Consider the following 18,592-nt stretch of genomic DNA (forward strand, 5'->3'; position numbering starts at 1 on the left):
CGTATTCTTGAAAATTTTTCATCAATTGGTGTTTTCCATAACTGTTATCTAAGGCTTTATATACCCAAATATTCGCAGTGTGATCCGCGATGTGCTGGACTTAGCATCGAGAAGAGGAGGTCATCGATATTTGACAAGATTGTAAACGTGATGCATACGAGGCCGAGATTTCCAGTAGCAGCCTTCAGACGACCTGAAAAGAGTCAAACTTGCAAACCGTTGCTAAAACTGTCGGATTCTAACGATTTGGTGGAACTTAATTTAAGTCCAAGGGAATACGCGTCAACCGTGAGTGAAGTCTGCTTACCTGAAATGGACCGGATGCAAAAGGTTCAATACTTGGAAGAAGACTCAGTCTCTGCCGGAGCCAACTATAGGAGCAATAACTATCATCGCAGGAGATGGAAGAAGGTTGGTTCAAAAACTGGCAAGAAACGCAATATGAGGAAAACAATTCAAGGTGAATCGTTCACGAAATATCCACATGAAAAGAAGTTTGAAACGAAAGAGTTGCCAAGGTAATTTTGAATCTTTTTAGCTAAAAACATAACGAATATCTCCAAACTCCAAAAAACTATGATTGATGAAATTCAGATATTTGAAGCCTGTCGTCGAGAAAACTAAATACAACGAAATCAATGAAATGGCAACTTATGGACCAACACGGAGAACCGAATGTACCGATAGGAATTACACGAACAAACTGAGTGGCACGAAGATAATCTCAACGACATCGAATGCACGGAATACTTGGAATATAAGAGGAACTGACGACGAATGCGTAGGCAGATTTATCCGAGAGAGTAAAATATGTGATGAACTTTAATTAACTTTCCCATTATTTTTTGTTTCAGGATATTTGCGTTTGTTCGCGAGGATCTTCTCTTTCCACTTTGGATGTTGTTCTCCGAAGTTCAAATAAAAAACATGAATTTGATATGACCACAATTGAGGAAGGAAGTAACGAAGTTTTTACAGAACCTCCACAAGTGGAAAGCGACGAGTTCGTCGACATTACCGGCCTGTCTTCCGAAACTTTTGAAGTGAACCTGAACGGGGAAGATAAAAGTGAGACAGTTTCTTTTCTTTTGTCGTGAAAAAACGTTCTGAAACCGTCTGAAACGAAAAGAACCTTTTCAGAAATTCTTTGTGAACAATTTAGACCAAGCTCACTTCTGGCGAAACCGCAGTGATTAAATTTTTCGTTGTGGTTTTATACAGTCAAGGCGAAGAAGAGTATGAAGCGATTAGTAACAACAGATGAAGATGAATGGTCTTCGAAATCAAACTCAAAAAGATCCAGGCGAGTAATAGACGTTTGTATGTCTGACGATAAGGTAGAAAAGATGTCGGCTATGAAAAGACCTTGGAGTCCAAGTAGACCGGAAGTGGAAGAGGGAAGGCTAGGGACTTCGCCTAGTTCGACTATAATAGATGTGGAAACAATCGAAGAAACAATAACGACAAATGTTGATCGCGGTACGTTTCGAAGAAAGAGGAAAAGGAGGAAACGAAGTGAAAGTGTCAGTCAGAAACCGCCAAAAAAATTGTACGATCCATTAGGTGGACTTCAGTCATTTGGTAAGCAACCTGAGTTGATGTTCAAAAAACATTTGGAAACTCCGAAGATCCGTATGGAGGTCGAAGAGGCAGGAAAAAGACAGCGTAAAATTGAAATAGAGACAGAGAAAAAGAAGATGGAAGAATCAAAGGAGATAATCAATAAAGAAGAACACTCTAATTTAATGAAGTTTTTTGATTTTCCCGGTGATAAAATTTGCATCCAAAAAAAGGCTTCAACGAAATTTGTAGAAAACGAAAAGGACACCGATCTGCAAGAGGCGGTGACAAGTAAAATTCAAAGAGATTATTCAAACCTTTTTGAGGAAAGACCAGAGTTACTAATTGACGTTCCTAAAAACCCCAAACCCGACACAAGCACTAGCGAATTACCGACCACGGATGAATTAACAATGGTTTATGAAACATTGCGGCAACTTGACTCGCGTGGGAATAAGTATAAATACAATTCTAAGCCTCATCGGCATCGAAAGTCACCGCAAACGCTCGAAAAAGAACGGCAGAAGCGTTTCGGCTCTTATTACACTGATGCTGAAGACAGCTCGCGAAGAAGAGGTCCTGAATCCTACCGAAGTGCCATCAGCGACGAGGAGACGAGTCCCCGTAGAATATTCGCCAGTGAACACAGACAAGCGACACATACGAGTAGCTCAATTCACGACCATGGCGACACTTCAGGATCTCCACAATACCTTAGGCAACTAGTGAAAAGACACAGAAATTACCGAAGTGGAGAATATAGTTCACCGGAAACTCCAGGACAGTCTTCTCCAGGTTACAGACCAGGCGGTTATTCTGCTTCTGGAGATTCTGCTCACTGCGAAGATGGGTACAGTATGGAAAGAAGAATGCCTCCTGCGTGTGGAGACAGATTTCATACCGTTAATAGACGTTGGCGCGGTATTGAGGAGGAATACAACTTGATGCCTCGTCGACTGAGTCCAGAAAGTGAACAAAGGCAACGAGTGAACAATTTGCTGGAACCTGACGATATCAGAGGATATGATTGTGAGGAGAAAGAAGATCAGGAACAGGACGATAATCACTATCAAAACGTTGATCACACGCTCGATTATAGAGATCAACCGATGAACCAAGTAACCATGTATGATCCATCATCTCCTCCACCTTACGATACAAGGAATTTACTTGGGGCAGGAACGATTGCGAGGTCAGTTCAAATTTGCCAGCGTAGGCGGAGTGTATTGAAGTATAACTGTGTGTGAAGACATCGGGATCGTAAGGAATGACAAAGCAAAATGGGACCTTAGAACTGAACGATTATTTGGGGAATGGAACCCCGGGGAAAAACGGAATCCGGGAATAAAATAAGTTCTTCGGGCAAAATGGGACTTAGGGACGAAACAGACCCCCGAAACAAAGTTATAAAAAACGAGTTCTGTGTGAATTTTTTTGAGCGTAAAGCGAGGAGTCGCCGTTTTTCCCCGGTTCTATCTACATTCCTTCTGGTGTTTATTCATACAGAGTCTGATTCAGTCCACTCAAACATGTTGTGCCCAATACCACCATCGTTTTCAACGCCTGTAGTACAATTTGGAAATGATATTTTCAATTCTTCTGTTTCACACCACAGAAAAAAAATCATTTATTTATTTTTCATTTCTTACGAACAGTATTTTATAGTGTGCTGTCTAACCGCCTGTTTTGGATGTTTAGATATCCTCAAAGGTATCCGAGTCCCAGAAATTATCCCGATGGAGTGGATCCGTATTACGGTATATCGTTATTCAGTCCCAACCCCTATATTTCCAATATCGAACATTTTTCTCGACCTGAACAACCTCTGCAATACGCGCCGGAACCGAGGATGGATACAACTTGCAGTGAAGAGATCGATCAATGGCACAGCTTGCCCCAGTCCCAGTCTTATGAGCACCCAGTGGCTGAAGATACACGCAAGACTGAATGGGAAGGTCCGAATAATAATAACCGAAGGGGTTTTATGGGGTTACCAATTTTGAGAAGGTTCCTGCCCATCTCCAAAAAGCCGGAACTGACATTCGAGCTCAAAGAACACGATAGGATCAGGTTGATCCGAGAGAGAGAAGCCACGGGTCGATCTGTCGAAAACACACAACTTTCCGAAACTTCTGTGCCCTCCACTTGTGGTCGATCACAACGAAGTAGAGACAACCCTACGGAAAATGTGAGTAACGTGGTCATTTTTCTTAAAAACCTGAAATACAGTCTCTCAATCTCTAAACTGTTATAAACTTTAGCATTAAGGTGGTCACAAGTGAGATGGTTCGATATTGGTACTAATAACGAAAAATTTTGATATTCTACTTGGTCATTATCATATGAAATTTAGAACATTATTTTTTCACAATTTTTGAAAAAAGCTAATTCAAACTCAAAATTTTATGCATATGCCCTGTTGAAAAATGGCGTTCTTAATGCCAAATGAGGTTGAAAGGTTAGGATTGAACAGAAAACTATCTGCACTATGAAATGGTCATCAATAAGCCGTGTTCTTCGCTTGGCAGGGCTCTTGTCTGTGTCCAAATAAGAATTCTAGCCATAACAATAATTTTTCACAGTCGAATAATAAACTGCCACATCAAACAACAGAGGTTTTCAACCAAGTCTTGAACGAGTACGGACAACGCAGACTATCGAAAGGACCAAAGAAGGTCAAGAAAAGAATTTGTGGTCAACGAAACACGAATGTTGCCTCACAGCAGACCGACTCATTAGTTGATGTGATTGAGCTTCACCCTCCCAGAAGACGAAAAAGTGATGCCATTGCAAAAATGACGAGAAATCTCGCTAACAACTTCGGTTCAAAAGTGGGTGGTTAAAAAATTTCTCCACTCGGTATCAGTCATCAGTATTTGAATTATACTAATAGGTGAAGTTGTTTCAGATCTTGCGTTTGTTTTATACGTATTATAAAATTCTAGTGAACCCCTGCTTGAGGTGTTTCACGGCTTTGATATTTCTGAATGCATTTTTAATAGACCGTTTTATTAGTCAACCAGATCTTAGCTACGCTGCATCGTTTTTACTTTGCGACTGAAGATCTTGAACGCTAAGCATTAAACGTACGTTTCTTGTCAGCCGAAGAAGAATAAGTCTAAAGCAAGTTCTGCTCCACGGGCCAGCGGACATTCACAGATATGGGTAGAACCATGTAAAAATCCAATTTGCGACAATGTTGAAAAGAAAAGGACGAAGCAAGGTCGTAAGCGAAGGGACGATATTATAGTACCGAAATCGAGTCGAAATCAGAGAACACAACCTCAAAATTCTCAGACCGAAATGTCCTCTGTCGATTCAAATCGTTATCGAAGAAAAAATCGACGCCGTAAATTCATCGCTAGTGAAGAAGACGAGGAAGATACCACGGATAATAACGAAACATCACACTGAAGGAGGTAGAGTAGGTAAAAACTGATCTGTTATAGTGCCAGTGAATATATAAGTTAACGACTGAGTCTCGTATTTGATTTTGAAAATGTTTTTATCGCATATTTTACACTACACCAAGTCAATGTCACAAAATGGACATCCAACAGCTTACGCGAAGTTTTCTATGCTCTGGTATGCATAAAATAGACCTAAAACTATCAGCCGGTTGCCCAATGCAACGCCATGTTGTCCCAATCCCAATCGCGGAGAAAAACTGTACAGTATTTACGTTTTCACGCCGCTTTAATCTGGAATTTATTCTCGTTTTAGGCGTGGCTATCATGCCGAATCTCGCTGAGCGCCGTAAGATGAAAAAACACCAATACTTCACCACTCCTCCACAAGTCTACAATATTTACTGCACCGAATCACTTCCTGTACAGCAGGTTCCCATCCTAGTTGAAAACTTGTCGAAATCCATTCCGCAACTCAGCTTACCAGTTTATTCACCGACGAAATTATCGCGAACCCCTCGAAGCAGCGCGGGACTTTTTCGAAGAAATCGTAACCCGAGGGAAAATCGATTAGCTGACTCCTACTTGCCTTATTTCCCAGAAGAGTATCACCGCAAACAGATTGCAAAGCAAGTCAAGCTAGCCCAAAGTCTGGAATATAAGTTGTGTAACTCATAGGTGACGTTGAATTATTACGCTCTTTCAGTTTAAACGCCAATCAATACAAGATCCAGTCATCTGAATCGCAGAACCAGAACAACAACAATCAAATCGAAAATAACCAGCATCAAATTTCTGGCTCCGAGTATAGACAGAATTTTTTAACACCTCACGGTTGTACGGACGCTGATTTTCGAATCAACTGTGATGGAAAGCCAATCCATTTAATCGATCATGTTCAAGACGAAGGTCCATTTCAGGACTTTAAGAATGATCTGAAAAATGCGAATATGGATTCCAACTCTCGGTTACAAAGTCAAATTTCTGTTAATTCGACTACAGATCCACTAAAAATAAACAAGAAAAAGAAGAAGAGACTCTCATTTTTAGTTGACATTGTGAGGAGGATAAGACGTAACAGCTCTCTGCAACCCACCGTCAGTGTGTATCCAACATCACAAATCTCTGTCAGTGCAAATGTAGAAGCTAAAGAATCCACCAATTTGAAGGAATGTCTAGAAAATTCAGCTGCCGCTGTAACAGACTCTGCAAGAGAAGAACAAGAGTCAAACAGAAGAATGGTTTATAGTGCTCAGGAAATATTAAGTCCCAGACAGCTAATTTCATCGACAACGAATATGTGTTCTATTAGGAAAGATGAACAGCGCACAGATGAAACAAAATCTAAGGATAAAATAACTAATTGTACAGTTGAAGAGAAAACGTCACTACCAGTCAATAAAAGTTTCAATAGTACGCCGAGCTTTGACGAAGTTTTGGCCAAGCTTGAAGAAACTTTGCTAAGGTACAGCGAAAACAGTTTCACCCGTTTCTCTCTGTGACATAAAGTGCTATGAAGTACTATTCGATATTATTTTCAGGTATCGATTTGAGACGGACGTTGATTGCAAGCTCTTTACAGATATGATAGTAAAACAATTGAAGCAACACAGCACAAAGTTGAGTTTTAATGACCAAATTATAGCTGAAATGGTGAAAAGAGAGGAAGAGAAAGAGGATTCCAATATTGTCGGAGAATCAAGTGAGCGGGAATTATCTTCTGTCAAACCGAGCACAAGGGAAAAAGTTCCCCATCTTAAATTAGATCAACGTGATAAGAGTCAGAATCTGTTGGAATTACATACCGTGAATGCAAGATCCCACGTGGCCGAAGCCATGTATGGGTCAGCAGCTTCTTCCGCATCAAACATCTGCAAAAACTGCAAATGTGCAAGACAGAAAGAAAATTCGTCCTTCAGGAATGAAGAATTTGTCCAAAATACAATGAAAGAAAACGACGTCGACAGTTGCAGTCGCAAAACATTCTACGAGCGTGAATTCTTGGACCACAGCCGCTATTTAGGGTCCGAAGCAGGTAATATTTTAAAACAGTACGGAGAAAACGAGAAGAAGCGATATCAGCGGAAGTCGAAGGCCCAAAATGTAGACCGTCAGCGAAGTTGGAATCAGGAATGCTTCAGCAATGCTTGTACGATCATCGAATAGCATTGAGAAATTTTTAAATCTGAAACGTGCTGTTTTTACTCTCAAGGTACATCTTCCAGAAGCTTGAAAAGCACCACTTGGTTTGATGGGAATTTGGAGGGTTTTGTGGGCCGGGATTCACCTACCCGTCAATGCTCAAATCGAGAACATTCGCCGCCAGAGAGAGACCTTTCTGCTAGGCTGTCATTCGAGGCTAACACGAGTCGTTGCAGCTTCATGAGCCCGTCATTCCGAGGAGTTGATCACGTTTATCACGACCAAGACATAGAGCAATGTTTGTATCCACATGCAAATCTCGCTTGTTGTGGCCTTGTCATGTACGGACAAAATGGATCCACACTAAGGTGAAACTCAATCCGGCTGATAACATATTTTCACGATACATCGTTCAATGCTCGTTATTCTTGATGATTGCAGTTTGGCCCAGGGACAATACTGTCACAGGACAATTCCAGTCTGTGGCACCGTCAGCCAGGGAATCTCACCTAGGTTCGACATCTTAACTTTTCTGTTTTTAAATATTTTCATTAGGTTCCAAACTGGGTAGAGCAATATGGCGTTGAGTTCCGCGATCAGCTGATTGCATTAGCCTCGGTTTTAGTTAGATCGCATGTATATCAAGAAGTGGAAAACTCCGTCCAACGCTTACATTCTGTTTGTAGTCTGCTGAGATGACATGAAAGATAAATAGGGCAAAAAACTTCTTTCAGGCTTATATCAAACAGGTTACGTTTTCTGACACCAGGTAAAGTCTTCGGGAAAATATTTAATCGTATATCGTGCAATGTACCACAACAGCTTCAAGCTGAATTGAACTATAAGTCAAAATCGACTTTTGAAATTAAATACGGCCCTGTTAGTTCAAGTTAATTTTACATCTCCATTTTACGATAAGTTTATTAATCTTATTTCGGGATTCACGAATAATTGATCAAGGTGCCTACCATATAATAGACAGTCACATCTCATTCACGATTTAAAGCTTTACATATACTGATTATTGTGGAGTTACCAGATTGTGCAATTTTTTACGATACTCATGTAGAAAACAGTAATTCTCAGATTACGCCGAGAGCGTCGTTCACGAATGATAGCAGCTATCTTACGCAGAAAGTATAACAAGAAACAATAATAATTCAAATAATTTGAATTCATGTACGCGATATTTGGATCCAAAATTTTGTCGTGTATAATACGGTGTCCTATTACGCGATCAGTTAATCGTCTTGACCTGGATTTCACCCGAATTGGACTATTAAAAAGGGACGGAAAATTCCGTGCAAGTAGTTACAGTTTACCGTTTACTATTTTGTTATATTAAGTTGACGAAGAGTGGAATATGGGTCTGAAGAAAAACGCTTTTGCAATTGAAAATGAGCTGGTTGGTGTAGTACACGTTCTATTGCGTCTTTTAATGTCTTGGATTTTTGCAATAGCAATCCCCAAAGACACTTCTTAACCTCAAGTTTGACCTCCTTGATTTATCTCAGCTTGCGCCAAATGTTTTCGTTATCTGCCCAGGTCAGATCACGTTACAATGGATCTAGAAATAATTTATTATTAAAGTCGTATCATGTAGCGTTGATTTTTATTTTTCATGTCACTTCTAGATACGAACCAAATTTACTTCAATCAACTCCATATCAGGAACGAGATCCATGCTCTCTACAGCGCAATCGTCACAGGAGGAAAAGTAAATGTAATTGCTGCAATCGGTTGCAGAGTACTGAGAGAGTAAATAGAAGACACCAGCATCACATTTGTGTAGGAAAATTTTATGCACTTTATAATTGTCGATGTAGGCATTTACGTTCTTGTTGCATTGTGTTTGGTGCAGAAAGCCGAAAGGAGAAGCGAGCCGGAAACAATTCGTGAAAACAGAACGGATGCGGGAATTTCACCACCTCCGGTCCTGAGGAACTTCGCTAAAGCGGCGAACACCGTTTTGGCCACAATATTTCGACGCTCCACTAATCGCGAGGTAATGAGACTCTCTGATCCAGTTAATACTAGTTGATTGTGAAATGAAATTCGTGGAATACCTACTGCAAAGCATTCGAACGCGCACCGAAATACGTCTAACGCGTAATTTTCTGTGTCAATTTTATTATTCGATCTAGTTTTCAGCCATCGTGGATTTGTTTGCCTGATAAAAGACGCTTTTCTAGGTCAGCATGGCAAAATACGGTTACAGTATACTCTAAAAAATCCTTATCAAACTTGTTGCATATATTCTTAAGCGCCGACAAATTTTCTCGAGTCATTCCATTAATGGGGAGGACATTTTTGGAAAAATCCAACGCTAAAATTGGTGTGAAATTTATACCTAAAAACAAAGTACACACATTATATAATTGCCAATTTCTTACCGCGAAGAAATTCTAATAGTATCATAAGTAAACAGTCGTTTGTCGTTGTTTCGATACCGTTTTCTAAAGATGGCCGATCTCTAACGTAAAAAAATTATTAAACACACAAAAAAAAGTCAACTTGCTTTTGATCAAAATTGTATAAGTAAGATTGACTCAATACCTACATTGAGGTTACACTTATCTACCGTTTGAAAAGTAAATCACGATTATTATTTGCGGTAATGAAATCAAGAAGAACGTAACATAGCCTGAAAGTCAATGTGTCGTCGTTTGATTCCAACCCACAAAAGAGTACCAAACACGAACCTTGTAATATATCGCAAACAGCGCGAAGAACGAAACGGATGACAACATTGAGTGAAGTCGTCGATCAAAATCTCCTTTAATTTTGCCATATTTACAACCTGTCATGAATTCACGAAGGTTTGACAACTTATCATTTATGCATTTTTATTTCTTTTTAGTTATTATTTTTTGTTTTCGGGTTTATTGGTGTAAAATGCAACCAACTTGACTTTTGCGTGAGGTTCAATGTTTTACGAAGTAGAAGAATGTGCTCAAGTACCCAGCGATTGTTAAAATTGGTTGCATTGCTGAATTAACAAATAAATGCTGAATAAAAAGAATTTGTAAAACATTTTGGTGTATAAAGAATTCAATTTATTCAATTAACTACGTATATTGATACTTAAGCATACGTACATTCAATTGGTAGCAACAATTAGGTCACATCATATCGTTCTCTACGATCCGTATTTTTCATTGTAGCGAAAACAAGTGTCTAAACATGGTGGACGAAAACGTGACGTAGCTGGAAAATCCTAAGAGTATAGTCAATAAGCTTATAAGCCTAGAAGCAACGGGATAAAATGTCTGCCAACTTAGCGCCGAGGCAATTGAGATTGGACAAGCTGTTCAAGTGTTGCAAAAGTTTCTGTCGCCAAAATACCAACAGCAAACAAGTGTGTGGAGAAAAATCAAAGCAAGATGAGACCTCGGGAGAATTGGCTAACTCGCCACTTTCCGAATCGTTGGTAAAGTGCGATCGAGAAATAAAATCAAAGGTGTCGAGCAACGAAAATTTGTGCTGCCCGCAAAAATCACCAAAAAGAAGCATCGCCAGCAGTTCCAGCGATGTTTTATCGCAATGTGCCGGAACTCGTGCCGACAAAATCGAGAACCAACAGGGTGTGACATTGCAGCTGTGCAGCTGTTCGCAGACTGATTCCACAGTCCAATGCAAGGATCACGCTTTTCCGGATCCCGACAAACTGACCGAAATGATAAGCAAGTCAATAAAAGCGGTCGTACAAAATTTGGCCATTGTAAAGCAGCAGGAAAATCAAAAACCTCCTGAACCCTTGGCAACGAATAAAGAGATCCTTACCAGCTCGACTCAATACTCTGAACAGGCGATGCCTTCCGTTAGGCCTGTGAATGGTTCCGGAAGTGTCTGCCGCCCTTGTGGAGACAACGCAAGTCTGAAAAATTGGAAGAGAAGCTGTGATTCCCAGCAAAGATCAACGCTGCATAAATTGCAAGAAACGTATCCGTGGTAAAAAAAAATTATTTTTCATGTTTTCACAAATGTACCATATTTTCGGATAGTTTTGGGAAATATTCAGTACCATTTTTGGAAAAATTTGGATTAATCTGATAATGTTCGAGAAATAGAACTTATATTCTTCCGTTTCTATCTTTCTTACTTTTTCCAACCAAATTGAGTCAGAGGTGAAAATCGTATAAATTTCTATTGAAAACTCATATTTTCTCAGAACTTCATTTTTATCACAAAACTGACGATAACTTTGAATTTTGGCATTTATGCGTATTTTCTTACGGTAACACGTTATGAAAAACTGTGATGGACATTTCATAGAAATTCGAAATTTGTAAATTGAACTTAATTTGTATAAAAATCAACGAAAAAAAAATGGGCACATTATCTGTGACGAAAATAAATATCAAATTTTTACCTTAAATCTGCGGAAATTAATTTTCTGCGTTGAAATGACCATATTTCTACAAAGTTCTCGGAAGTTATTAGATTTTTTCGGAAATTCGTACGAATATTTCAAAGATTCTGAAAATAATTTTCACCAGGGGTCGCACGCCTCTTTCGGAGTCTAGCACGGTCAGTTCGGTAATCTGCAAAGGTGAAAAGGATGTTATGTGGCCTCGAATTGTTCATGCGGCTGATAATCAGTCGGAAAAGCCTCGGAGAGCGAAGAAGACAAGCAAGCCTCGAAAACCTAGCAAGCATCTGAACACCGATAATCGAAGAATGACGGGCAATGTCAATATCTACATTTGCTCTGAGGGAAACGAGGTCAGTGGCCAAAAGAAGAAAACCTCCGAATCGAGCGCAGACAATTCAACCGTAGTAACGAACACCAGCTACGCGTATTCGTCAAGTGACGAGTCTTCTAAAACGATCCAGGACTTGTTACCAGAGAAAAAAAATCCAATAGATGTCAGCTTGAAACGGGCCTTTAGTGAAGAAGAACTGCCGCTGGATTGCGAGTGCCTCCAAGCGCCTTCCAACAGCGATGACAGCGATGCTTTCTGTCTCTGCAGCATCTCTAGTCTGAATCCACCTAACGAAACTCAGCCAAAATACAACACACAAGCTTGGACTGAGAATAATAATCGTAATTCACAACGCCAATTCCGTCATACTCGACGAAAGTTTGACACTGACAACGGGTCACCTGGCATCGAAAAAAATCCAACTGGCAATGGCGACGCGTCTTTTTCGAGTTACGGCGAAGGTAAATACAGCTGTTGTGAGGTTAGCAGCAAATCTTACGCACCGCAAAGTAGCAGAGACAAGGAGGGTTGCACTTGTTACGAGTACAAAAAGGAGAGCTTGAACTTCGGCAACCAGCAGAGTGACGTCTGCTGCGAAAATAACTGTCAGCCTCTGAAGAGGGACCATTCTATCAAAGCCAGCGACAGTATCAGAGGCTCAATGTGCGGCGGCAAAAAGCAACAGCCTTCGAGGTGTTCGAATTTCTGCATCGTAGAAGAAGATGAGGAGCGCGTTAGCAACGTTTGCGGGAGAGAGAGTACCGATCGTGAAATAAACAAATGTGGCCGAACTCCGACGGTTCGATCTGTTGCCACAAGAATCTCGGTCGTCAAGGTTGTGAAATCACTTTCGACTGACGTTGAAACTTGCTGCAACGTTGAATCGCTTGTTTCCTGTGCCAAAACAAGTTTGGAACCGGTAGAGTGTCCCAAAAAGAAAGCAACTAGAGAATCTCGTCTGAGATGGTCATTGAACAAGGCTAAAAGCCTTCTCAGGAGAAGAAGCACGTCTGCCGAATCTAAGAAGAGTAAAAGTCCAGTATGCGTTTCGAAGAGAGATTTGTCGAGTGCAAACAACGAGTTACTTGCGAAGACCACTAAAAATGAAACCCTTTCAACACACGGAGAAAGTAATGGCGATAAAGAGTTGCAATCTACCATATTTAAAGACTGTGCAGTTGACTGTACAAACAGTTTGGTGTTGATAAAGAGCTCAGTTGTCGATCAGGACAGGTCCAAGAAATCAGCTGACGGGAATAACAAGACCCAACCGTCCTGTTCAAAGATAGGCAGCTTAATTATGGAGACAAAGAATTCATTGCAGTCTCACTGTAACAAAACCCAGGATGACTGCGAGTGTGAGAATCGGAAACTAGGGATTCGAGAAGCGATTCAGCTGTGCAATTGCACCAGTTCAAAAAATGAGCAAAAACTGTACCAACCATCACCAGAAGATGGCGGATTTCGAGTCTGCACGCTGTGCTGCAGAGCAGAGAATGATTGCCGGTGCAATTCCGAAAGAGAAAATTGTCGACAGTCGAAATTTCCATCAAACATATCGTACAGCGAGGATAGGAAATCGCAAATTTGTGTTTACTGTGAAAAACGCCGAGAAAATTGCGTCTGCCAAGTAGCAATGAAGAAGTGCAGCTGTTGCCGGATGCCGGTAGACATCTGCAACTGCCAACGCGTCTACACCGCGACGTGCGATGATTCCAGTTACGGCGAAAACGCGTGTCAATGCGTCGGTCATGTCATTCAGAGCCCCGACGGTGGCGATCAGAGCATCAGCGTCACCGCCTGGAAGCCGAAACGAGACGCAAGAAAGTATTTTTCAAAAAATCCGCGGGAAGGTGGCTACGCTGATTGTTCTTGCTGCGACAATATCCGTCCTTATGGATCTGACAATCTGCCCTATCAGAGGTTAAGCGTCTTTTCTGACGTGATGACCGAGCTGCAACAAAAAATGAACGAACTCCCGGGCTGTAATCGGTGTGGGAAAATACCCTGCCGCTGTTATATACAAGAACTTAACAATCACTCAAGGTTCGATGTACACTTTTACAGTTATGGGCTTTTACTTTAAGTATAGCTGCTGCTGCGTGGCTTGAAGGGTAAAGAAACAGTAAAATTATTTTCTTTATTCGGTTTTCAAAGAGAAAGACTTCGCTGAAATTTGGTTAAAGAAGTGGAAAAATCACTCGGAATGTAAAGAAAAAGTAATTAATACGGCCGATCTTCATGGGCCACTTTACAATCTTTCCGCTCGGATGCATTTCGAGTTTATAAAATGTTAAAAGAAATTTTTTTATCATTAATAATTGCTATCTAAATAACACAAGAACGATTAAAAAACCGGAAAGTTAAAACGGATTGAATTGAAAAATTCCTTCAAAAAAATTTAGAAACATTAATTTTCTATCATGCCTTGACCTTTAATATTTATTAGCTCAGCAACCGAAGATAAGCTAACATACCAATCGAAGCACAGAAAATCCCGGAGCAGATCACCGCTCTGTCGTGATTACCTCGACGTTGGGCCGTGTAAATGCGGCGGGCGGAAAACACCTCTGTTAAAAATTTGCGACCGATGTAGAACAACACCGTGTAGATGCAGGAGAAGTAGATCCACTCAGAGAAAACCACAAGCGAAATGCTACTACTGCAAATCTTCGCCGTGTAGGTAAATCACTTCAATTATTTGTTGTTGCAACTAATGCAGCTACGACCAAGGGTGTAGAAATAGAAAATGAATACACAAACTGAACTTGATTTGGGTGTATTCAAGGTGCCATAGAAATCGAACTATATACAGAGTTGTTGTGGTACAAGAGTAATTACTCTGACGATACTCATATCACGACTGACCTCCTAATTCCTCAGCTCATTCTTACACCTCTATGACACACTCACAAACATACATGCATACATTATACATGGCATCATATTGCTTGTAACATTTGTATTCCTGATTAGGACAACATGGCGATGTTTCGGACAATCAGCTGATTGTTTTAGATGAATTTCAGAAACACCAAGGCACCAAACATGCCGTGCAAGCTGTTGAACTGTTATTTTGTGACACTGAATCGATTCAGAGTGAAATATGCAGAGGAAATACACTTTCATTATCAAATACAACGGCCATGACAGTTTGCATGATACCTATATTTACTACCAGCAGATGGCTCCCTCGAAAACAATCTCGTGGCAATCGTTTAACTCCAAAGCAGGCATTGAAAAATCGAAATTGACTACTTAATCGCAAAAAAACTTATTTTAAATCGTACGATTTGCTCCATAGATGCGAATTAAGCAAGACGAAACTACCCAAAGTCTGTAAATGCAGCGGCTCTCCATCCCGATTTCTATCAAAAACCGCTGCCCAAGCGTCCGCAAGAAGTCCCGGTAGAATTTCTCGGGGTTGTCGATGCTGCAGTTGTGGCAAGCCCAGCTGTGAATCAGCACTGCCTAACAAAAATCAAGAGAGGCGACGCGGCTAGTATATCTCGTTCCATGAAGTACTTGCAGTTCTAAATCACGTGCCGAAAGGTTTTCGAGTTATTATTGTTATCTGTACAGCACACGAAAACTCCCAGTGTCTTCGTCGTTTAGAACCTTAAAAAGTTACGTTATCGAAAAAAGAATTCCAATTTAAATAAAAGTCCTTTGTTTCTAGTGCATTTTATTTCCTATTAATTTTTTTTATCTTGTACATAATGCGTGATTAATAAAAAACAAAATAAAGTCAAAAAAATCGAAGTGGGAGCTTGCAGATTATAAAATACATATATTCATAATCCATGAATAAATATTGTTTCTCAACGATTAGAAATTATTATCATGTGATTTGATTAATTAATTACGTAACTGTATCATACACTGTGCGCATTATCAAACGCTCACACAAATTCAGCACAACGAAAGCGAATTACGAAACGTCTACGGCGCATCAAAACAATCGTACCACATGGCCTTGCTTTCTGCTTAAACGTATTGTTATTTTTCTATAATTGTTAAAGTTACTCTAAGAATTTATTATTTGTCGGCGAATCTCGAGTGATTTTATACTTAACAGTTTTATCATGTTTTTTTCTCTGGATATATCTTGTTTATGATAAATTTTTTCCTTAATTTTTGTGCGACAATGACCTCTGACATAGAATGTTGAAATTTTATTCACTCGGTGAAATTCATACTGACACAAATGGAATAGATATTTAGTTGTAGACTAGAAAAGTGAAAAATTTATAAAAATTAGATTGCTATAAAGAAAGTCTTGCAGGAAAATCCCAAGCCAGGTCAATGTTGTCTAGAAAACGCCAGAGTTCCACATCTGGCAAGAAAACACCGCGCTGAAGAAACTACGAATATAATAGTACATTATGTAACAAGCGAATAATCAACTTTTGTTCCTGCGTTACATATATTATATCCGACTCAACTTTGGCCACATTATTGACTTGAAAAGAAAAGAAGGGAAAATCTAAGAACCGCATACAAGTAGTACATGGATATAGATCGGCGGGAGTGAAAGTGCGCGAGTGGGTTCAGGGTTACAGGCTTTGCAGGGGGTGTAGGGGACGAAGACCCCCACTTAAAGAATATACTTTTTAAAAATAAAATAAAATTTGAAAAAATCTTGAATATGCAATAAATATAATTCTGTGGCATTTATTCTATATCAGCAACATCAACAATTCACATGATGATCAATTACAATACCGAGAGATATAGTTCAAAATGGAAAAGACAAAGAGAAAACCAGAAAACTTGAGCAGGAAGTCTTAAAGTTGTCGCCGATTTAGTGCAACATGTAACCTTGGTAACGACCAAAATTTTTGTGAACATATTAGAGTCGTACAGGTCCCTGGCATTCCTATGTGTTTCATATAGGGAACTGTGTTCGTTTATGATCGCCCCATTTAATTGGTACCGCGTGGCCCAGGAATGACCTCCCCCTCTCCCTTTCACGGCCCAACATCCCTTGCCGGCGACGCGGAATACTGTCAGCGCCACGTAGTGGCTGGCTTCGCTAATGGACAAGATTTTGGGCCGAGTACCAGGGAGCTGGAGTCGGGCATGGCAATGCTTACGTTGTTCAAGACTAAGGTTAGGAGAACCACGAGCAGAACGAACGGTTGACAGCTGTCTTCTTTTTCTTTCTCCCTTTCTCTTGCTCTCTCTCTCTCTCTTTCTCTCTTGCACTCTCTCTCTCTCTTTTCAAACCTTATGGAAAATTTAGTGGTCACTCTGCTCGCCAACACACTGCAGCACAAATGCCAACTGTAGGCCGCACCGAAGAATCATATTATAGTAAATTGAATAAATTGAATAAATTGAATATCGTGTGCCTCTCCCAACTTCCTGTTACACATTTTCGTCGCATTTATGAAATGAGTCCCACCAAATGTCACATACCGAGAGCTAAGATGTTACACATCAATATTCGAGAAATATGACCACATATTTCTCTCGCAAATGCGGGAGAAAAGTGGTACGTTTTTCCCTGCAGATGAGGGAAAAAAGTTAAGAGGGAATAATATGCCACTTTCGTCCCGCTTTTCAGTTCAACAAAGTTAACATTATGGTTGAGTTGGGAATAAACAAGAAAATCACGCCAAACAAATAACTAAATAGTCGAAGGTCGTACATGTCCTTCAACGCGGCTTGTTTCTCTTTTATTATCCATGGGTTTACCCATTTACAATACTCAGTTAATTGCCAGATGTGAACGCTGGCCTACCTGGACTGTAGGTACGGGAAAGCGTGGAAGGGTCGCGTATTTAACTTTTACAGAAGTGCCTGCATATATGTTCCCATTTTCCTTCTATGTATAAAATTTCCATTCCTGCAACCGTCATTTCCGACATAAATTCTTGACCCATCCTAAATCTTAATCAATCACAATAATCGACCAATACGAAGAATCGATCAATCAAAAAAACTCCTAGACCCTCCGCTTTTCCAAAATCTTTTAAATTCTGTTTTCGATCATCATCAAAAGGTCAAATCCTCAAACCAATAACAATTGTCTGACAAATTCAAGTATCAACCAAGTATATAAACCAAACTAACTATCAAGTCAACGAACTGGAATTATGAATCTACCTGATAAACAACTATTTCGAATTATCACGAATTCAACAAATAAATTAATAGACAATATCGGCATCGCTACTCTAACGACTCAATTTTATAAACTACTGCGAACAATATTACTTGCAATCTTGTAACCGAATTTCTTATACCCAACATGTAAATATATAGTTAGTTTTTCCAATTCCTCAATTAAATACCCTCGTTCTGCTAAAGTGTCGTGCGAGACAATACAAACTTCAAAGATTCTCTGTTTCAGATAACATTTAATATTGTGACAAACGTTTTCTGGCATTTTGTAATCGTTACCTTTTTTCTCCTGAATTGCTATTATTGAAATTCTTTAACTATTCCGAAGTTTCTACTTTATGGATAACATGCCAGGGTACTTCGCTGTGTTTTCATAGCATTTAAAAAAAAAATATTAACAATGATTTCCACAACTGGTGAACGAAAAATTAAGAAAAATATAACTAAATTTTAAACAAACGTCTAAATCAAATGATAGGAAATGTCTGAGAATATTTTTCACCATGATTTTCAGCCCCACCTACAGGCGCAGTCTTCAGTCCACCTTGTTGGCCTAGACGGCGTGACTGTTTTTCCACATGACGAACTTAGCATTAGGTTTACAAAAGTCTCAAGTTCGGATCAGACGCGTGGCGAGTGACCGAGGGG

General features: G+C 39.9%; 1 protein-coding gene across 1 annotated transcript; it reads left to right on the top strand.

Moving 5' to 3' along the window:
* The first annotated feature begins 4,921 nt into the window (after positions 1-4,921).
* Positions 4,922-18,584, top strand: LOC124177039. The gene is made up of 8 exons (XM_046559086.1): positions 4,922-4,988; positions 5,284-6,432; positions 6,509-7,002; positions 7,180-7,477; positions 7,551-7,622; positions 8,744-8,897; positions 8,971-9,114; positions 18,459-18,584. Exons 2-8 carry the CDS (start codon positions 5,918-5,920, stop codon positions 18,582-18,584), a joined length of 1,803 nt encoding a protein of 600 aa, XP_046415042.1. The 5' UTR covers positions 4,922-4,988; positions 5,284-5,917.
* The last annotated feature ends 8 nt before the right edge of the window (positions 18,585-18,592 follow it).

This window comes from Neodiprion fabricii, chromosome 2, assembly GCF_021155785.1.
Source record: "Neodiprion fabricii isolate iyNeoFabr1 chromosome 2, iyNeoFabr1.1, whole genome shotgun sequence".
NCBI lineage: Eukaryota > Metazoa > Arthropoda > Insecta > Hymenoptera > Diprionidae > Neodiprion > Neodiprion fabricii.

Excerpts from the sequence above, each read along its gene's own strand:
- LOC124177039 (XM_046559086.1), top strand. The coding sequence starts at position 5,918 with ATGGATTCCAACTCTCGGTTACAAAGTCAAATTTCTGTTAATTCGACT. Across the intron at positions 7,478-7,550 it reads CAAAATGGATCCACACTAAG|TTTGGCCCAGGGACAATACT; the intron begins GTGAAACTCAAT and ends TGATGATTGCAG. Across the intron at positions 9,115-18,458 it reads GACGCTCCACTAATCGCGAG|CCCCACCTACAGGCGCAGTC; the intron begins GTAATGAGACTC and ends CATGATTTTCAG.